This window comes from Aythya marila (genome assembly GCF_965140915.1).
Source record: "Aythya marila genome assembly, chromosome: 1".
NCBI lineage: Eukaryota > Metazoa > Chordata > Aves > Anseriformes > Anatidae > Aythya > Aythya marila.
This window is the reverse complement of record NC_139042.1, coordinates 191,988,087-192,010,772: the sequence shown is the minus strand read 5'-3', so window position 1 is coordinate 192,010,772 and position 22,686 is coordinate 191,988,087. Positions and strand designations below refer to the sequence as shown.

The 22,686-nt window shown below is 39.1% G+C and overlaps 1 protein-coding gene across 2 annotated transcripts in view; it reads left to right on the top strand.

Moving 5' to 3' along the window:
* Nucleotides 1-22,686, top strand: part of SLC2A13 (solute carrier family 2 member 13) — a 156,002-nt gene that overhangs the window by 53,302 nt on the left and 80,014 nt on the right. For both annotated transcript variants that reach the window (XM_082774947.1, XM_082774946.1), the window contains exon 4: nt 16,119-16,227. In XM_082774947.1, the coding sequence (XP_082631073.1) occupies nt 16,119-16,227 (109 nt within the window). The remainder of the gene's footprint in view (nt 1-16,118; nt 16,228-22,686) is intronic.

Sequence of the window (22,686 nt, the reverse complement as noted above, 5' to 3'; positions counted from 1 at the left end):
CTCTGTTTTGTATATAAAACATGAAGTGCATTTTAAGGAGCAACTGAATTATTTGTATAGTTCATTCTGAGAAGTCTTGCATTATTCACTTTACTTTTTCCTTTGATTTCAAACCACTGGCATCACTGCAGTGTTCTCAGAGAAAACACGAACAAGCAAAAATTCATAAACATTTGTTCCGCTCTTATTAACTGAAAAGCCGTTGTCATGCCGTGATTAATTTTGGTTTTCTGCTCTTTGGTATCTACATGTGTTTGAGGCATGTTTTCCAATTGATATCAGACGTGAACAGTCAAAAGTGTCACTGTTTCAGCAACAGATTAATGTCAGGTTACCTTTTTAAGTATTTATTTCCATGCATGTAAAGTAAGGGGGAATGTTGGAGACCCAGATGTTACATCTGCATCACGCTGCTCAGGAGCTGAATTACTGAGGTTGTTTTCGGTGTTTTTGACCTAGCACTGCCAAGTCCACCATTAAACCATACCACTAAGCTTTACATCAGCATGTTTTTGAAGGCCTTATTTACTATTTGAATGTTATACAGCTTGTTTGTGGAAAAATTACAACTGGTACAGTCTTTGGAGTTGGCCCTTGCGATGAAATGTCATAAGGGCCTATGGGAGCCATAGGCCAAGGACCAACTAATGGGAGTTGGTATCATCAGCAAGTTTGGACATTATAAAGCAAATACCCAGATTTTGGGAGGAACAAAGTGTAAGTAGGGTGTGGTGTTAGGCAGGCTATTAAGAGACCTGACTTTCAGTAAGAAATCAGCTAACAAACACCCAGTGCAGGGATCAGTCCCGTAGAGCTTTGTGGGAAGTTCAGCCTCACCTTGCACAGAGGAGAGGGCTCTCTGGTGTTCGTTTGGTATGCTGCTGATCTGAAATGGTTACATAAAGCTTGATGTCTCTTTCTTAGGTGGAGCTCAGTGTTTTTGCTGTTGGTATGTCAAACACAGTTGCTTCTGGGAGCTTCTCCTTGCCCAAGGCCTGGGAAGCCGCGTATCACGTCGGTGACATTTCTGATCATTGCTTCTGTCCGCTGAGAGTAGAGAAGCCTCCCACTTCAAATCAGTGTCATGGCAATGCCATCTATCAAGACGTGAATGGCAGAGCAAAATACTGCTCTTCTCAATCACGGGATTGAATTGCTGTCCTTTGCTGGGGAAGGTCACTTGTTTCAAATCTGAATTCCTGTACTGTAGCAGAACGGGGTGACGCTGCTTTAATTTTCTCTATGCTTAGCCTCACAGGTTGGTTTGCCAAGTGAATTAGCTGGAAGAATCAATGCAAAAAACGTTCAGCCTCCCTTTCCCTATAAATAGCATCACTTATCACATCTTTTGAGGCTTGCACTTCCCCTGTAAAATCATGTTTCTCCGAATCTGTGGTGGAGGGTCTGAGTGCCCGTCAGCAGGCTGCAGCAGGGGGTGGCTGGGTGTTCCTGAGGTAAACCCTTCTCCATCAAGCAGCAGAGGACAGGTCCCTCATCCTTGCTTCTTCTCCCTTAGTTCACTGAGAAAGGTGAGTTACAGCCTAGCTTCAGGGTTTCTCACAGGAAACTGTGGGCTATTCTTTAGCAATAAGTAATATTAGACCACTAAGTAATATCAGACCACTTCCATATCTTGCTTTATAGATGATGTAGTGTGTCGTGTTTCTACGAAACGCTCTGTTTGGCCCCCCGGGTGTGACTGTCACCTGGATAGCCTCGTCAGCCCTCTGCTGCCCATCTGAGCAGAACTGGCTGCTGGTGGACAGTCCCGTGCCTGGCCGAGGGAGAAGCAGGAGCAGCCTTCCTCCTCACAGGTCTTCAGCACACCCGAAAACACCTACTGTGAGTGCCCTGGTGGGTTCATGCAGGGGAGAGACCTGTTGTGCTCTGTGGCACATCTAAGAGTTTTCTCCTAAGCATTCTCATCTATAGACAGCAGCAAATTGTTTTCTTTAAAACTACCTCTTTGAGAAGATCTGTTTTTGTTGTTCTTTCTTTTGATAAATTATATCCAGAGTCACAGCCCCAAGTTTCTGCTTTCCTTCTCCACTCATACCTCATACCCAGCTTCTTTAAAAATCTTGTGTTTTTTCTTTTTCTTAATGCTGCAAAGGTTGGTTTGAGATCAGGGGAAGAACCACACCGCCTGCCGATGTCAGACAGTTGCTCTCTGTCAGGCTCCTGCCTTGCAGAAGGTGTGTGCGGGTCAGGCCAAAGCTGTGGTGGTGTTTAAAAGCAGAAAGTACAGAGTGATTCGTGTTTGGTGTGAGGGCTTGGATCTGAAAGCTTTAGATTTAAAATGCACTTAAATTGTGGCCTTCCCTGAGGTTTGGGCTATGGAGACACATCTCAGTAACATCGCATTAATCTCTTTGGTATCTAAATTCACGTTGGCTTAGGGATGATAATATGCACCTAATTTTGTTCCTAATGCACAAGATTGGGTTGACATTTGACCTGAAAGCTTACTTTTAATTTCCAACAACTTTTAGCAGCAATATGGTATACACTCCTTTAAATTGATTTTTAAAAGCGAAAACCTGCTTATTCAACTTTTCCATACCTCTTCTGACAGATTTATTTTAAAATCTAAAGTCTCTTCCTTTTGGTTGTCCTGAAAATCCAGGATGCAGGCAAAGGGCTTAGGACATAATCAGCTATCAGAGCTTGCCTTTACTGTGCCCCCTAAAGCCCCACCACACATTTTTTATTGTTACTTCCTAAACTTGTCTAGTAAAAAGACATAGAGCCCTGCGGGAGGGCATAGGACCTTAAAATTATGTTGCAAAAACAAAACAAAACAAAAACCAATTATTCTGGAGGGAAAAAAAAATCTGCTTCTTGCCAAAAAATGCCAGCAATAATGGTCAAGGACCTGCGTTGACTCTCAGCTTTTAGTAATAGAGGGGAAGAAAAAAAAGTAAAAAAGCTCAAGCCCATAGGCAGCTGCTGCAAAATTTATTTCATTGAGCTAGCATTACAAAATACTGAATTAATTTTGTCGTAGACTTCTAAAATAATTTTGAATAAAACCTAATAGTTTACAGGAGCAGCTCATTGCTTTTTTCCTGGTTTGGTTTTATGCAAAACCATTCCAGTTGCTGTCAGCTGCTAAAAGATGCATTGACTACATCTGCATTTATGTTTCGTCTCTGAACGGCGGTGTAGCTCTGCAGTGAGTCTCTTCTCGTCTCCCATCGTCACCCCATGTACTGCCTGTTTGGATGGTGAGGCAGTATTAGGGCCCATGGAAAAAATGCTTTTGGGGGACCAAAACAAGAGGTCCACTCCAGGGATACCCTCAGTGTTCTCTGACCCTCTTGGAGATGTGAATGCTCAAATCAATGACAGGGTCTCTGGCAGCTTCTAACGGCCCGAGTGGCAATACTCTGCCTCGGGGACCAGACTATACCCATTCTAGCAGAAAACCTACAAATCATGGGCTGTGTACATTGATGGGCCTTGGCTTCAGACTGCTTCAACCTGATGATCCCCACCTGCTGCTTGCATGACTTGCTGAGATGCACATGGCCATGCCTGCTTCTTAAACCGTGTGTTGCCCAGTGGAATTAATTTTCTTTGTAAATGAGTGAACTGTTTCATTAAAGCATGTTGTATAACAGTGTACAGGGAAGTCATTAACTTTTTAAAGCAATTGGGGTTGGTTGGGTTATATGTATCCGCCCCTTTTGCCAATCAAAGTTAGCACTTCTCCAAAGAGGGAAGGACCTCACAGTATTGTCTCTCCTTAAGGAAATTCCTCTTCTTGGTGGAGGAATTGATCTCAAAGCTGCCCTGCTGTGCCCAAACTTTCCATCCCAAGTCTTGCTGCTTACTCTTGATGTTGGCTGTGGATTTACAATCGAGTAATGTTTGGTAACACAAGTGATTCGTTTGTGTTTTATTGTGTCAGATGCAGAAATAGAGACACACAGATAGCATGTCTCGGTGTTACTCTGCATTTTTTACTATATTTGATCTTAAACATCCACCATTTCCTTCAGGTGAATGTTAAGTGCTTGAATGAGAATTCCTTCATGCATTCATAGCTTGGTAATTAGGCAAAATACTTATGGAAATTGGTTTATGACTACAGGCATATTGGCTTTTTCTTTCTCTGTTGGCGTTTCTACGTAAAATTACCAATGGCTAGTGTGGAGTACCTTAGTGGTCTCCAAAATAGAAAACATCCTCTGCTTGTCTGGTTGTCCAAAGTAAACGTGAAGTTGTGAGCTCATCAAAGATGGTGTTATTTCTGTGTTGTAAGCTTGATTTTTCCATTCAGTTCATACTTATTTAATTTTATATTTGCCTTTTTTCCCCATGTGTTGTAGTCAGGTTGTTCTTACTTCCACTGTCCACTTTCTCTGCTTGTCTGCTGGTGTCTTCATCTCAGCTGTGTCAGTAGAGAATGTCTATAGATATATCTACAGGGGAGAACATAGATAGCTGTATATAGGTAGAGAATGGAATTAGTTTCTCGGCTAGCTGCACAGCTTGTGTGATCAGAATCAGAGATGTTTCTCAGTGACTAAGTGGCAGCTCAGAGAAAGCCAGCAAATATGAGGTCAGTGAATGGAGATATTTGGAAATCCACCATGAAACGTAGGTGGTCCAAACGCTGCAGCTTTCTTCCAGCTTTGCTCTCCCTCTGGTTTTGTTTACAAGTTTTCCCCCGGACTTCCTGCCCAAGAATTTTTCCTTTCAGCCTGCTTAATAGGTTGGTGACAGTTGGCAGAAGGCACAGTTGGGCAATGATGCTCTTTCTGTGAAACATGAAAATATTTTCCTGGTATCCATATAAAGATGCAGATGCTTCTTATATCTAACACTGGAAATGAACTTTCGTTATTTCCTGACGCAATCTGAAGCCAACCATGCTGCTGTAAATCCTAATGTTTTGAAGCAGATTTGCTGACACCTTCATGTTTGTCAGCCCCTGAAGCTGATAAATTCTAACTGCAGTAATAGGAGTAGGTTTTTTGATATTTTTTTTTTTTTTGGTTTACAGGAATTAATACTGCTCTTTTTAGAGCTTGTCTTTAAAGCATCTGTTTCTTCTAACAAGGTGTGTTGCCTCTAGGAAGAAGTTAAGCATCCCGGAGTTATTCTTTATTCTTTAAGTTACTCTTTATTATAGAGGACATGCATGGCTGCGTGAACTCCTGCCCCTTCTCTGAACCACAACCTGATCACAGTCTGTGAAGTTTGCCCTGGAGCTATGAAGATTAGCAAGGTTACCTGAAATTCCAGCCACACTAGCGATACTTTTTTCCTGAAAAAAAAAAGAAAGGAAAGTAAGGAAAACCTGGGGAAACTGAGATGTTATTCAGTATCTGCTAGTTGCTGAGCCCATGCTTTCACTGGGATGTTGTGAATCACTGTGGGAAGTTTGTCCGGCTTCATGCTTAGCTTTAGCTAGTGCATGTATGCATCTGAAGCCCTGGATAAGAATTTGTACTGGTCCTATAATCGACTTCTCCCTTAGCCCAGTTGAGGCTCTTATTGCCTTTAAGAATGGAGTTTAAGTCATTTTGAAATAGCGTTGCAGCTGAGAATGCTTGCTGCGTTTATGCAAGTCATAATCTTAACGTTGAAACCCTAAAAATGTCAGTGAGCTTGTAATGTGGATATTTTTTCACTAGGCATTCCTTCCGAACTCCAGCAGACTTGGTCTGGAACTTGAACAGACCAAAAATATTTGAATAGCACATTTTAATAGCATCTTCTTTGTGCAAGAATTAGCCTGAAGTGTGTTTTCCCGTATTTTTTATATATAAAATATATGTATTGATTTTGCTGTATGTGTCCTGACATTGCCATTGCTGCTAGCTCTGTTTCCATCCTTGCTCTTTTGTCTCCCTGCAAAAAAAAGAGCATTAACAAATGAAATTAGGAGGGAGCCGAATGTGACATGTTCCCATGTAGCATCTTTGAGGACAGCTGGGATGCTCAGGAAGCAGGTTGCTGGCACAGATGTATAGACACAGGGACATGGCTTTGGGGAATTAGAGCTTAGAAAAAAACAAAAACCAAAGGAAGCTGAAGAGATTTTTTGTTTGTTTGTTTGTTTTTAGTAGATCGTTATGCTTTTTGTAGTATAATAGCAATTTTCTTTTGTTGGTCAGAGGGTGGATATAGACCAGCTCAAAGCAAAGTATTGTTTTCCTTCAAATCCATTTTTTACTTATTTTTAATTTAGTATTCACTGGTAACCAGAGCACGTTCCTTTGTGTTGTCTAGTGGTGCAGGGCGGTTCAAGCTGTGCAGGGGAGTTTTGCTCTCGTTTGGAGCTGAAAACCAGAGCACTGGTGCACGGGGACAGGGTGAGCCCTGATTCTTCTTGACCTTCAGCCGTGAAACAGGGAGTCAGATAAACAGACTTCAGTTCTGTGAGAGTGCTCCCACCCCCGTGCTGAAAACAAACCCATAATTTTTACGTAGTGCTTTAAATAGAAGTTGGACGTTTCTATTCCTTAAAATAGTGTGGAAGTGAATCAAAGCAGCCTCTGTTCTAGATGTTCTTCCAGTATGGACACATCTGTGCCTATCCCACTAACCAGGGCTTGATGTGGCCTCCGAGGACTGCAGCAGGACGACCCTTCCCCAGGCAGGACTCTGCACGAAGCTGAGCAGTACCCGATGGTGGGAAGAGGCAGGCGACCTCTGTGCCTGCTCCCTTGGTCAGCACGGCCCCAAGAATGCAGCTCTAGGATGATCTCTGGTGCTTTGGAGATGCTGCCCTTGCACCAGAGAAATGGGGGCAAAATCAACTCTTTCCAAACAAAATCATCTCTTCCCCGTAACTCCTCTGGATTTGTGGTAGTGTCTCTACCAGCTCTCCTGCTACCACACCCGTGTCCTTCTGAAATATCTCTGCATGTCCTGGGAGTCAAAAATATGCTGGTGAAACTCTGTACTGTAACCACTAACTAAAACCTCACATCGATCTTTTGATGTGCGGTGGCTTTCTCAGCCCTTTGTTCTTCTTTGGAAAAATGATATTAGACATCACTCTGTGATAAGCTGGGTTGCTTTTACTGTGATAATGTTTTGTGGGCAAAATCACACAATCACAGAATATCCTGACTTGGAAGGGAGCCACAGGGATAACCGACTCCAACTCCTGGCTCCACACAGGACCACCCCAAAACCAGACCATGTGTCTGAGAGCGCTGTCCAAACACTCCTTGAACTGTGGCATGCTTGGGGCTGTTCCCACTTCCCTGGGGAGCCCTTCCCAGTGCCCAAGCAACAACTGGAAGCTGTAGTCCTACAGCAGGTAGGTGAGGTGTGTGCACGCTGCCTTTTGGAGGGGAGCATTCTCAGTACAAACTCTGCCCTCCCCTCTCCTTGCCTGGGTGGGCTTGGAGATCACTCAGTCTTCCTGCATCTCCTACTGAGTGTGGGGTAGTGTGACTCCTTGGTAGTTACATCAAAACACATGTATGTTTTTTGAAACATCCCAGTTTTCCTGTGAGCCTCACGTTTGTTCTCACTGGCTTGCAAGTCACGGCGTGCAATGCTTGCTCTCAGTAAATCCTGGTGCTCCTTTTCCTTTTTCTTCTGAGACAATAATCCTCTTGTGACAAATTTAGAATTGGTATTTTAATATTTTTTATTGGTACCTATAGTGGAAAAAAAGAAATGTCTTTCAGTGGAAACTGAAGTGGCTCAGATCACTGCAAATGTCTGAGAAATGTCCCTTTGCTTAAATGTGCCCCTTTGGAATGGCAGCTCTGTTGAGGCTTGGACCCGCTCTTAAAGGTTTTGTTTTACTGGTGTGATTGGAGCCGTGTTCCCTAGGGCCAGCTGTAAGCTGCTGCATCAGAAACACAGGTTAAAAAGGTGACATCTGTCAAAACTTAAAGTTTCACCTTAAAATTCTAAAACAGAGCTCAGCACAGGAGCAGGACAGCAAACAGATGAAAACATTTTCTGCACAATATCTATCATTTGGATATTATTCTTTATTTCAACTTGCTGAGGGTATGAAAGCAGGATGAAAACCTACCTACTGAAATTCACGAGGAAATCTCAGCATTCCTGTATCCTTTTGAAAAATAGGCCCCAGGTTTTGAAATAGTTTAATAAAATCTTTATGATCTTGCTTTTTATCTGCTAGATCTGCAAAGCTGCATAGGAGCAATGAGAAGGAGCAATGAGCATGCTCACATGATTTTATCTTGTAAGACAAGCAAGCATTAATATACACAGTTATATACACAGTTAATTACGTATGATTTAGATTGATACATATATTGATTTTTTTGAAGGAAAAAACATGCTTTACTGGGGAAGAGTTATCAAGTATCATCTTACACTCCACTGGATTTTCAAGATTTTTTTTAAGAACTGCCCTTTAAAGTATTTTATATGTATAAGGAAACTTCCTATAAACATGGCATTTAGGCAATGCCATTCTGTCTCCTTTATGCTGAAAATGATCAGAGGGGTTTCCACTCAGTATAAGCTAAGCAGCTCTCAGGTTTCATGTTGTTCATAGTATGTGAGGGACCTTGAAGTGTCTGTTACATAATATTAATTCTATTTTCCCTAAAAACAGAATCATGACATGAGAAGATACCTTTTGCCTGCTGTTCTGTGCAGCATTATCATATATTTTCTTTAATTCTGTTTTATCTATGAGCCTTTGTTCGGTGATTCAGTCCCAGCTGATGATACAGGACATCTGCACGTAAGGTTTCAAAATTACTTTTAAGAAACATTTTAATGAAAGCAAGACCCACAGTATGTTCTCCTATTAACCAACAGGCAAAAAATATTTCAGCTGTCCAAACAATTGCATATAGATCCAGCTACTTGCTGCCAGTCTCACTGACCTTAGCAAAAACTGCTCTTGGAGGCATTCTCTGAAGTTTTTTGCAGAGGAAAGATCTTGTTAATGCTGGAAACCAGAATTAACAACAGTTAATTTCCAATTAATCTGGAAACTGTGTGGTGGATGTACATTAAAAACAATCCGTGAATCTTTCTGGATGAAATTTGTTGCTACCACTGACAGCATTATGAAATAAATGAGAAAAGGTTCCTAATCTGGCTCTCCATAGAGTCTTTTTTGTGCAAAATAAACTGCCTCCATGCTGGTTTTGTATTGATGCTAATGATTATATCTGATGCGAGATTGTCAAGAGTCATACTTTGTTGTGAAGTACTTTATTATGTCTGAAACTCCAGAGTGGCTCAAATTTAATTCGCATAGGCTGTATGTGAATCCTCCAGAAATTGGAAGATTTGAAAACTGTCATGAACGTCAGCTTTTCGTAATCTTTGGTTCTCATGATAAAAATACTTCTTAAGATCATAGCCCAAGAGATTGCTATCTGTTCTCTGTGTTTTTAATTGCAAATTATTACTAGTTCAGCCAGTGACAATACTTAAGCAGGTAGTTGGTTTGGATTTGCTGCTCCTGTGAGATCTAATCTGCAGTAGCAAAAACTTGGCTCTCTTCTCTTCTCTTCTCTTCTCTTCTCTTCTCTTCTCTTCTCTTCTCTTCTCTTCTCTTCTCTTCTCTTCTCTTCTCTTCTCTTCTCTTCTCTTCTCTTCTCTTCTCTTCTCTTCTCTTCTCTTCTCTTCTCTTCTCTTCTCTTCTCTTCTCTTCTCTTCTCTTCTCTTCTCTTCACTAACGTTATCTGAACTTTAAAAAGAGAAAAAAAATACAGTAGTTTTTCAGATAAATCGCACAGATAAATCCCTTTTTCCCCTTTTAAGGAGAAGGTCTAAACTAAATACACTATTAAGACAGTAAGCAAAAGAACAAGCGTGCAACAGATCGTATCCAAAAGTTCCCATTGAGACTTTCATTGAGCTCCAGAATTCTTTTTCCAGTTCTACTAAATTTCCTTTTTTTTTTTTTCCTTCCCTCCAGGAAGTGTCTCCCTGTGTTTAATTTGTTTGGAGTGCAAGGAATGGAAATCTATTTCCACTGTTAAAAACACTGATCTAGGGCGGGAAGGCGAATATTTCATTTGGAAACAAAGGACAGAGGATAAGGGGGGGGGGGGGGAAAGGCAAAACCCTAACATCTTGAACATCTTGGCAGAAAAATTTGCCAAAAATGTAAGGCTTGAATTGTGCCATGTTGGAAACAAAATACAATATCAGTATGAGTGTTAATACAGTAACAGCTGGAAAGATCAACTTGATAGTAGATTACTGATTAGGTTAGAGGGAACTCTGAGTCATCAGCTTTTCTTGTGCTTTTTTAATTAAAAAGTAAATAAATCACTCTCGAAACTGTCCTCACTGCAATTTTCTTCTAAGTGTTTTTCCTTGACTTGAACTGAAAGAAAAAAAGCTTTCCATTTCCAGATTGATAAACGCTCTGTGCTACCATTCATTAGGTGATGAGAGTGTGGAGTGGGAAGATCTTCAGGCTGTTAAAATGCTTGGCTCCTTTCGATTATGCCTGCGTAAGTCTAGGTACATCATCTTATCTTTCCTCATCTGCTTTCTCCAGCTGTGAGGATCGTGTTCCCATTTCCTATGTAAAGCACTTCTGGAGCAGACTATGAAAAGAAAACCACACTGCAGGCTGTGGGTATGTCCAAGTCATCCTTAATGCCTTTATTTCCAAGGTACTTATCAAGACAGAAGCAAACCATAATGTGACACTTGCTTTTCTTTGTCCCTACCCCAGTCTTCCTACCAAATAAACAGGAAAAAAAAACATCTCACTGCCCTCCTCCACAGGTTTTGACAGTACCAGGCTCTGGTCCAGCCCCATGGTCATCACCTCTCTTTGGTCATCGTGAGCACTTCTCTCAGCTCCCATTGGCATCATGTAAATGGTGCTGTTACCTGCTTTGCCATGCTTTCTCCAGTTTGAACAGATTTCATTACAGTGGGATCTGTTTTTTATAAAGAACATGTAATACAGAGCCAAAATGAACTTTTTTTTTTTTTGCTTCCCAACTTTTGACTGCCTCTCATCCTATTCAAAGGCATTCTTAACTGCTGCTTTCTTTGTGCCAGTACTCAGTCATATAGATTTTCCATCACTAGAGCTTTATGTCAAAGAATGTGTTATCAAGGGAAAGATGTTTTTTTTTATTCCTTTTACAAATAGAAGAAAATTGCTTTGTTTTCATGATTCCCAGAAGACTAACAACTTTTTGTCAAAACAAAAAGAAAAAAAAAATCTTTGTTCTGAGTGTTTCTGTATGGATTAAAAAGATAATTTAGAGGGACCATTTATTTGAAATCTATGTTTCCTGAGCAAGGAAAAAACCTCTTTCAATTCAAATAGGCATGGAAAAACTCCTTGCATTCCTTAACTTTAGAACCAAAAAGATTGTGTCTAATATACTTTTATTTTCTATTAGAGCAGGCTCTGTTGTTATACCATTGGATGTTTTCGCTGTGGAAAACCTAAAAATCCTAAGAATCAGAATTTCAGAATCCTAAGAATCAAGAATTTCTCATTCTTGGCTGATGGGTGACTGACATAAAAAAGACTCAAACAAGCAACCTTTTGAGCTTTCTCAAAGGAACAGAGAACTGTATGGACTAGGAAGCTTCCTCTAGTGCTGCAAGTTATTCTTCTGATGCTAGTAGAAATGTAAAATAGTGGGGAAGAGCTTAGTTTGTAAGTACAATTGTTTTTTATCTGTTCAGGATAAATAATGCAGTTTTGATCTCAAAACTATGTAAGCTATTTCCTAATTTGGTCGATTTTACAAAAGGGAAAAATGAATGAAGTTGATACTTTTAGAAATAATAATAGGCTAGTGAAGGGGAAGAGTGTTTGCTTTAGTATATCACACCTGTGATAGCTCTGGGTCTTAAGCAGAGGAATGTTTTCCAGCTGATGCAGAGATAGCAGGGCTAGAAGCTGCCTTTCTGTAAGGAAAGGCCAAACAAGAGGAGTGGTTCCTGCATCAGTGATCTGCTATCCACATCACCAGCCTTCCGTTTCTGTCTGTAGACCAGTTCTTTGAAGGCGTGTCTGGATGGAAGAGAAGGTATCGACTAATTTTAGGATGAGAATGGGTTTGCAAAACCAATTTGTAGGGTGAGCTTAACTGATGCTAAACCTGGTGCTTGGTAAGCCTGCTTTTTCAGAAACACTCCTTTACAGCAAGAACACAAAATGCTGGCAGGAGCCCTAGGTAGCTTTAAGCTGTTGCTACAAGCTGTCACCTCGATTGGTTGGCAAAAGGGTATTCAAACCTGTAAATGGCTTTGGCACAGTTCAGTCTCTCGTCATAGTTTCCTGCATGAGGAATTTTGCCAAGTACTGCACTAATAAGTTGAGGGGCTGGGGCATCACAAGGTTTCCAGGCACCAGATGCCTGCTCGCATTTGCTGAGGGATTTTCAGGTTGGCTTTATGTCTATCTACTCTATTTTTTTTTTCCCCTGGAATTATACGTAGCATATTTTCAGGAGGAGATGCTAAGAAATCATTAGTATCCATTCTTCTACTTTTATCTTTCATTATTTAAAATCCTTTTAGAACTAGGACTTGTTGGTTTTGTTGGTTTTGACAAGTCTCTAGATGATGTAGTTGGCAGTGGATCACACCCAAACTCCTATGGTTTCCATGCTATCCCTTTTCCCTACAGATGAAAACCAGAAAGCCTTCCCCAGTGATTCAGAACGTCTGAACCAAGTTTACTTACAGGTAATACCTAACAACAAGAAGACCAGCTAAAATATAAGAAGCTGGTGTTAAAAGTTTCAGGTAACTAACACAGTGTAACATTTGGAAAGCATGGCTCACCTTCTGAGTGCATAATAATTTGTTGAGAACAGCTTCTCCCCATCTTGGTTTATCTCAGCATAAGCAAAGAGGTCATCCTTGGGTTGTTGGTTTGTTTTGTTGTTTTGAATGCAAAACCAAACTCCCCAATCTTACTGTTGTTTCTTTTTTCCCCCTTTTTCTTACAAGGATGAATGTCTGGTTAGCTAGAAAGCTTAGACAAGCTCAGAAAAAGCCAGTTTGAACACAGCAGTCGTTCATGCAGTTTCACCTCTACAACAGCAGTATCCCAATTTTCCCATTACTCTCTATCAGTTGCTGCCATTTTGCACTTTCACTAGAGAAAAAAAAAAAAAAAAAAGCTTCAGCTGGCTTTTACTAGAGCGTATTTTGCAGATAAAGTAATTATCTGAAGGCACAGTACAAAAAAGCAAATCTAGTCTCATTAAATTAATGATGACTTTAGTAGGTCTCATCCTTTTGACTTCATTTTTATTCGTAGTGTAGAAGGAGAAAAACAAACACCTCAGTGGTTTCTCAAGTTCAAGCGCAGGAATGTGCCTAAATCTCCTAGCTAAGGAGAAGACAATAGCTTGAAGGCAGAAGTATCATGAACAAAAAATACTGACTTTTGGAGATAAAGATCTATTTTTTCCACTGTAAAAATTGCCAAATGTTTTTTGTTGTTGTTTTTATTCCATTTTTTAATTTCTCTATTTTGTTGCTTTGTGCTATTTTAGTCTATTGTAATAAGAGGAAATATAGCAGTTATCAGAAACTATTGAACTACATTTTTTTGAACTACAGTTTTAGTTTTCAAAAGATGTATTTTCAGTAGAAAAATGTGTTTCATTCTGAAAACTTTTGCATCCTTCAGTTTAGAAGCATCCTCTGTTTGGAACAACCATGATTGCTTAGTTTCAAGATGGCTGTAGTAAATGAGCACAGCACAAGATGGATGGTGGGATTGAAGACAGGAAAATGCAAAAATAGTTTAGATAGTTTTAAGGCCAGGTATTTTTAAGAAAAATTTTAAAACCTTTCTATTTCAAAAAACAGACACTTTATAGTCCAAGTCCTTTGATTTTTTTAGCTAAGTTTGAAAAGCGCCTTTAATATAGAGATAATGATTTCTTTTATGTCTTTCAGTCTGTTTATTGGTTTGTAGACCTGAATTTTATGAAAGAAAACCCTTTAATTTTGTGTATGCCTATTCATATGTGCAGTTGCTGTGATACAGATTTGCACTGAAACTTTTTAATCTCTGACATAAACCAATATGCTGATTTTAACATCGTGGTTCTGATGCAGTTAGTCAGAAATCTGATTAAAAAAAAAAAAAGCCACAAATACTTAGTGAATTTAGGTGACTGGATGCTGGAAAGGTCTAGGCAGACTTCAATAAATGGTCTCACACTTTTCTGCAGTGACCCACTTCAGCCATACAAACCCAGTTTTGCAATTAAGTTTTGCGGAGAGTTCATGACTCCCTCTGAGTTGCAAGCCATTGTCTGGGAACAGCTGCTTTAATTTCGAGCTATTCATTTCAATGCCTTCTTTCTAATTGTTTTGTACAATGCCTTATTGTGAAGAGAGTTTCATGTAACTTTCATTGAATAGCTGATGGATCGGGAATTGTTAAAAACCTTGCATCAGTTCCTTGTGAAACTTCTGCCTCCTTTCCTACCAACCCCTGCTGTAGAGTTCCAGCTCATTCAACAAGCCTCATTGTTGGGTCAAGATTTAGGTGAGCTGTGTAAGGTCTTCTAAAGATAAAGACAGTTTTTAAGCTTGATTAAGGAATTTATAAGAAGTTTATGAAGAACAGATGATGTGTCATAGGCATTCACCAGCCAGGGTTCATGACAGATGCTGCAGAATCCATTGTGGACCAAGAGTTTTAAGCCCAAAGCCTTCATCCTCAAGTGGGATGCAGAGCATGGAAAGCTGACGGCTGATATTAGTGAATTATGCTTGAGAGATGCATTTATTAGATTTTTTTTTTCTGTGTAAAGCTTGTAGTGGAGGAGAAATCTGAGAGTATGTGTGAGCTGTGGACGGTTCCTAGCTAGCAGCAAATGTTTTTTTGTCCTGCTACCAAGGAAATGCCACTTTGACTCCTGAACCCTTTGATAGAGTTGTTTGCCCAGCAGTGCCATGCATCTTGTATGAGAAAATCTTACCTTGCTTGAGGTTGGCTCTGTTTATCAGTAACTTGATTTCACTCACACAGAGAGATGTTTTGGAGGTCATGCTGCACCTATACGGCAGGACCTGTCCGAAATCAAAACTCATTGTGTGTAAGTTGTTCTTTGCTAACAGACCAGTAATGGTTTTTATTTTGAATCAATACACGTAATATTTTCTGTATGTTCAGGGAGGACTTCAATGAAAATGTAAAAGTGTAGCCATAAAATACATGTATAGATCCTCTTCACCTCCAGTTACAACTTGTGTTAAGCTTTTTTTTTTTTTAAATTTTGATGGCAACTATTTTGCCTTGTATGTATTGTCATCTAGTTAGGTGTTCTGGGTATGTATATCAGGTGTGATAAGATGTATAAAAGCTAGAACATATTCTTGTGAACTGTTCTGACCCAAACAACAAACTAAGCAGAAAGAAATGCAAGTAAGTAGTAGAGACAAAAAATTATTTTTGCCTGGTTTTGTATAGTTTTCTGTATTAATTTTTTTAAGGATACTTTAAAAATTTAAAAGTTGCAGAGAAGAAAACTTTCTCTGTTTGCCACAAATGTTTGGCTTTCTCTTCAGTAATAAAGTGTTTTCTGACTTTTGAGTCATACCAATGCTACCAAAGGTATGGATCAAGTTTAATTATTTTATGCTCCCTCTACTGGCCTTACAGCTGTGCAGCATAGACCTCGCCCACACCTTAAAAATACCCAAACTTGCAACAGTTTTTTGGAAATTGAGAGAACATTGGTGGGACACATATTTATCAGTGTGATTCAGCTTTGAGCAGTATGTAATGGCATTTCTGAAGTAACCCTTCAGTTAACAGTGGGAACTTTTAGAAAAGGAACAAAAATGATATTTTGTGATAACTTTGAGTACATTCAGCTACAACAGATGTGCAATCTGTTGGTACGATATAGGAGAGCTGTGCATCTACCATCAATTACACTGTACGTTGTGTCCAAAAATTGTTTCATTTTTTTGCTTGAGCTTCATGAAAATCATCTTAACGTAGTACAACATGGAAAAGCAGAACTGAACTGAAAAAGTTGTTCAAAAATAAGTGAAATAGCCCAAACTTGTTTGAAGCTAAGGTGCAAAACCTGTTGTGCCTGGGAACGTTGTCTTGATAGAGATCACTTAAGAACTATTACGTATTCTTTTTTGTTTTGTTTTGTTTTGTTTGTTTGTTTTTGAAGCTGGACCTGTGATCTGCAGAATGCTAACATACCCTCCAACTCGAAGAGCCTTAATTGTGGGTTGTGGTCTGCAGATGTTTCAACAACTGTCAGGGATTAACACCGTCATGTATGTATTTACTGCTTGCTTCTCTTTTAAAAATACTTTTAAAATATTTTTTCTAAAAGTCAATTAGACCAATAGCAGTTGTAGATGGGCTTCTGGACAAATTTTGAAATGTGAAAAATTGAGTGTGAGAGCTGGAATGCTGGTTTTAAATCTGGATATTGGTATATTTGGTATCTCAGAAAATTGGTATGAGAAGATGCCTGTGTAAGGATAAACATTTATATAGAGATGACAGTGCAAACTACTGAGTGACATTATTATATTTTAGGCTTTACAGTTAAAGCTATGCAAGTGTAGATAAGAAAGTACTCTTATGGCTTGAATTTGTGTGCAAATAGATCAAAATACTATGAGGGCTGGACTGTTGACCATGTAAATGGGATGGAAAATTACTGTGAAGTGCTAAAGGAGGTAAGATGCTGAGGCAAGAAGCATTTGCCATTATTCTATGTTCTATTACGTGTACGAAGACTCAGCAAATGTAGAGGTGAAGAAGAATATATTGGGTTTTCTGATAAGCTGTCAGCTCACATGAGGAGTCGCTTTTGATAAATGTGCAGTGCACAAGACCTAGTTTAAGATGAAATTACTGCTGAGCTATCCTACAAAAGTAGCCATAACAAATGATTTCCATATTGGTTTAAGAGCAAGTGTAAAATGTATTGCAGTAACGTCTTATGGAGAGAACTACAGCTAAATGAGGAAGATAGTTAGGAAACAGTTATAATGAACAGGTAAAATAATAAAGCTTTTAGTGGTATCAAGAGCTACCATATTAAATATTAGAGTAAATATCTACCATCTATCATAAGGGGAAAAAAATACAGTATTGTTAAACTGCAAATAAGGGAAATCTGTAACACACTTTATAAAGAGGGACTTTATACAGTAGAAATTGTAACCCAAAGTGGAAAACAGGAGAGTGAATAGCTGCTAAGTTAAATGTGAAAAACAGAGGACAGGCACAGAAGGAGCTTTGAGGACATCTTCAAGCTCGTCAGAACCAAAAGACCCAAGAGGGTTTCAAGATCTAGTATGGATCAAGGCTCTGTGAGAACAGTAGCAGAAGATAAATCTGCAGAAGCCAATCTTAAAAGACTCCTTTTGCATCTGTGTCAGTTATGGAAGGTATATCAAAGTTCCCACACTGGAGCTTACACGCTGGAGCTTGCAGAAGGTCTGCTTCAAATTGAAGTGTCAGGGGAAGAAATTTTAGAATAAGCTGATTAAAATGAATTATAACAAATTGCCTGGTCTAATCAGCCTACACCCAACAAGTCTGGACTACTTCAAATACGTAGTCAAAAAGAATTTGGAAATGTAGCTTACTCTGTGTGAAGCTGCAGCCCAGAAAGTTTTATTTCTGTCCATATCAAAATTAAAACTGTATTAAAATCAAAAGAGAAGATGTGTTTGTAAATATGAAAAAAAAAGAAGTACATAGGGAAAGTAAAATAATAAAGAAGAGCCAACACGGTTGTTGTAGACTGACTATAACTTGCAAGTCTGTTGGATAGGAGTTGCCAGAGTTTATTGAAGAAACCAGTGGTCAAGAAAGTAAGAGAAAAGTCTTGGTTTAAGAAACAAAGCTAAGAAATAAAGGATAAGAATGAAATATCAGTTATCACAATGAAGGAAAGTCAGGAGTAGGATCCTGCAGGGATCTATGTGGAAGTCTTTACTATTCAGCATTTTGAAGTCAGTGAAAGGGGCTAAACAGCAAAAATCAGCTTGTACTCATACACTATTCAGAAGATGAAAATCCCCAAATCTGTGAAAATGAACAGCTGTGGGAAGATGATACAAAATAACAGATTAATAAAATGGCAAAAGCGTTAACTTTTTAATACTATTCAATAATGCTTACAGGAGGGGGCTGGCTAGAGATCTTGAAGCTGAATATAGCTCTGTACAAACACCACGATGATATCCATGACCAGGCTGGAACAGTGCAAACAGTCGTCAATGTCGTTTTTTAAAATATTGATAAACCAGGTTGTATGTGGAGAGAGAGACCCAGCATTTGAACAGGATGGTTGGAACTCTGCAGCTTGGAAGAGAAATAAGCTCAGAAGAAATGCATGATATATAAAACTGCTAATGTTGCGCAGAAGTTGGGGAGGATATGGTTATTCATTATTTCTTATAACATAGTTTTGTTGACTCCTGGTTCTTACCCAGCAGTTGGTTTAAAATAAACAGAAGGAAACATTTTTTCATGCAGTTCATAATTATATAGTGGAACTCATTGCCACAGGATGTTACAGATGCCAAAAGTAGAAATAAGTTTACAAGGTAATTGGGGAACCTGATATAATAAACATTGTTAAAGTATTAGTAAACATGATGTGGATGCAACCTCTGGCCAAGGACAATCCTTCTCCTGTTTTGGTTCTTACTACTTTAGGGATCTTTATTAGGCTAGAACCAAAAATTGACAGTTCACAAGTCTTATGACACCAGTAGGTTGACTCTGCTTATTTTTACCTTCATGTGTTGTAAAATCTCAAACTACTTTCTCTGTAGGAGGTTCTACAAATAGTTTGGAATTGACCTAATTCGCTCTCGAATGTGTAGGAGGACAGAATTGCAATTATAAAACATAGCGGAATCTTAACTTCAAAATAAGAAAATGCCTATAATAAACACGTGAAGGCACTGTTGTTAAAGGGCTGCCTTGTAAACCATTTCAATTATCCAGTATTTTTCAATAATCCAATATAAGTACAATTCTGGTTATCAGGTATGCAGGATGAACATTCTCCTATGAAAGGAGATTTTTCAAATATAAATAATCTGCTGTCTGTTGACGATTTACTTGCATAGAAGTTGATGATTGGTTTTTAACACAGTAATTAAGTGGTACCTTACAGAACTGTCAGGTTGCATTAACTCTCTAAGCACTGTTTTCCTCACCATAACATTTGGTTCTGTCATTCTGGAATTGCTGTTTTGTAGCAGCAGGAAAATGGATGTTGTAGGGTTGTGTGGATGTCACTGGTTTTGCAAACTCACTTACCAAAATGTGTTGATCACCAAAATTGTTTGGATGGTTATTGTTCACTTAAATTTTTGGTGCTACTGAGAATCCTATTTTCTTCTACACCCCTTTGTAGGCTGCAAGAGAAGGGGCAGGTAACTCTGACTTGTTTTTGGCAACCTTTCCCTTGCAGAGAATTTAGCAGCCTCCACTTTTCCCCTTTGCCTTTACAAATTTCCATGGGACTCTTCTGCACTGTGACCAGTTAAGCTGGCAGTGTCTATAATGGGCCCCAACTTGTTCTGATCTTTTGACTTGGGGCATTCCATTACTTCTGATGCAGAAGAATTCATTAAATCTTGTATTTTAATATAAGAAGGAAAGGCCAGAGGAATGGTTTGTGTGGGTCTGGAAAATTCAATTAAAAAAAATAATAAATCAAATCACAAAGCAGGACAGAGAAATGAAAATAGAAGGAAGAAAGCGGTTGTAGAATAATTTAATACTTCCCCAAATTGCACATGCTTTACTGAATAGCTCTTCTATTTAAGAAATCACAAATTTTAATTTAAAAACTGTGGGTGCTAGAGGCAGGGAGTTATATAGAGAAATTTTGCAGGGGTCTAAAAATAGTCACCAACTGTTCCCAGGAGTAGAAGAGATCCTAAAAAGCAGTGGAAAAACAAAGAAAAAAAAACCCACAAACTAAAACACATGGAGTCAACAATAAAAATCTAGAGTTTCAGTACTTAAGGGTTAATTTTCTGGTTAAAAATTGGGTACAAGTAGTGGACCCAGTGAAAGCAACGAAGTCCATGTGTAGCTGGATGTCCATTGAGAATGGTGAAAGGAGAACTGCGGTAAGAATTCTTGAGGTCTGTGCTCTTGCCATGCTGTTTTGCAATAAAATGATTTAGTTTTTGCACAGAAAAAGTTTCATATTGTATCAGCCCTGTATGTGCACGAGATCCAACCGTGAGGAGCCGCGGTGCTGAACGAGATGTTATTGAAATGGTGAGGACTGTGTGCAGAGCAACCTCTGCATCGAGGGGGTGGATCTAAAACGGAAGCAAAATGTAAAAATAGGCTAAGGAGCGTGTGTCTCTCATGGGAACAAATTCTAGCATGATAAATTTAGTCAATAAAAGAATAAAGCACAGTGACCTATTGATTTGATTCTATTTTATTTTTTTTTCCCCTAAGAACAAGGATACCACTGCTGTTAGAAGGCCTGAAGTAGAAGAAATGTTTCCTTTTTGTCCTGGCTTTTGCCAGTTTAACTGACCTGTAAGAGATAAAGTCACACAATTTTAGACAAGCATCTCTAACACTGCTGCAAGCAGGTCTGAAATGGTTTAACTTTTCCCTTCCTTATCATTTTGGTATTTTCTCATCTTGAAAACAGAAGCTCACTCTTTCAAGCCTAGATTGACAAATCTCCCTGTATACTGGAAAGGGCTCTGGGAAGGAAGTTATGGTCCAGGATAGCAAGTTAGCTATTTAATAGGGACATATCCAAGAATTGTGTTGAAACAGTGGTAGGCAGGTGTTTTCAAGCCCACTGTGATCTGTAGTTAGAACATTGGAGAAGAAGATCATTTTATGGTAAAACTGCAAGCTCAAATTTCCCATTAGTTCCATCTTAAAAATAATAATAATTAAAAAAAAAAGGCAGAAAATCACATTTTTGGAGTGGGAAAGAGAGGGGGCTTGAAAGATCTGGCTATTTCAGATTGTCTGGTGAAAACCCTCAATAGAGTACATCGGCGTTTCAGCTATATTCTCAAATCCCAGCAGGACTGTGACTTCTGAAAACATTTCTGATACTGTGCAGCTTTATTGCAGTCAAGAAAAAAAAAAATCACAGGCAAGAAAGCTTTTTGGAAAAATCCTGAGTGATCTTGAATGCTAAGTGGTAATTTAGCCATAATTGGAGACAGTTCAGTATTGTCTTGTCAGAATGGCATGTAGGTATTGTTGCCTGTGCTGGAGTTAGTGCTGCTCTTTTTGGGGCTGACCGATGTGCTTTCACGCAGGCTGCCTGTGCCCTCAAGACTCTCTGTCTGAGATAAGAGACAGCTGGATCATCTTAATTAATTCTGTTCTCACCAAACTTAAAGAAAAGTGGACTTGATGAAAGCCAAACAAAATAATTTGTTCTGCAGTTGAGTCAGTAAGCTTGATGTGATGTTAATTTAGTCATTTGCTATTATCTTTTCACACTGCATTAGAAAAGCTTTCTGTAACAGGAACGTGGTGTAATGTATTGACGGAGAGAGTTTATGGCCTTCAGCATTTTTATTAACATTTAAGTTCGTGTTTTTGCTGGTGTATGTGATCTGTTTTTCCTAGTTAATAAAATGATTTTTTTTTATTAAGATATCCTTGCATCTCCTAAAAGTTAAGTGAATCCACATGTAAAATTTATTCATGTCTGGATTTGGTCCACAGATGCTTTTGAGCTTTACCAGGCTTTTTTTTTTTTTTTCCCCCCTAATCTGTGCAAGCAAACAAAAGAACATCAACAACAACAAAAAAAGAGATGTTTAAAAAAAAAAGCAACTTTCTCCAGCTGGCAAGAAATAGGGAGTGGAAGAAAATGCTACATGGAGAAGGGAAAAAGCTCAGAGGAATGAGAGGAGAAGAAGCTGGAGAAAAGAAAGGAGAAGACAAAAGAGGACAAGAGGAGGTTATATAACAAGCGGAAATTGAAGGTTTGAAGATACGTTAAGAATATTAAAAACAATTAACAGGAGAAGTGAATGAATACCATACTGAATGTAAATGAGGGAGCGAGAGAAAAGGAGTGAGACTGGAAAGAAGCCAGGATACTTCTGAATCGTAATGGATGCTAGTGAGGAGTTTAATGGAGTCAAAGAACATTTCCCAGCAGTTTTAATAGTCAGGTTTATTGTGCAGCAATTACAAGCTTAGACCTGCAAGGAGCTGTAAACCTCAGCCCCTGGTAGCCGCAGTGAGCCCCAGGCATCAGTCACCTCTGCCTAGCATCACGCCCCAGCAGGAGCTTGCTCCCTGTGCTGCTGCCCCTGGGGACGGCTGCCTGGACACAGCAATGTGATTTAACCCTCAGAGGGATTGGGAAAGTCAAAATTGAGTAACTCTGCTTTGGATTCCAGTTCTTAAACTTCTTTTTAAAAATAAAATACTGAGTAGGTAGCATAGGACAGAGGCTCCAGATAAACCCTTGGTATTTTGGTTGGAGATCATTGAAAAGTGTCTTGTCAAATGGTACTTATATAGGATGTCTCATGAATTACAGCAAAAGTAGTAGCAACCTGCTTTTCTCCTTCAACTTCAGCAACCATAGATAGATTTATAATCTAAAAAGTAAATTATTTATGAACTATACCAGACTTATAATTAATAAATTGGTTATTGAAAGGAGGCTTTGCCAGACCACTGACTCTTGATCTGTGCATTGGAAAATTGTCGGCATCTGTAAACAGGTTGTACTGGAA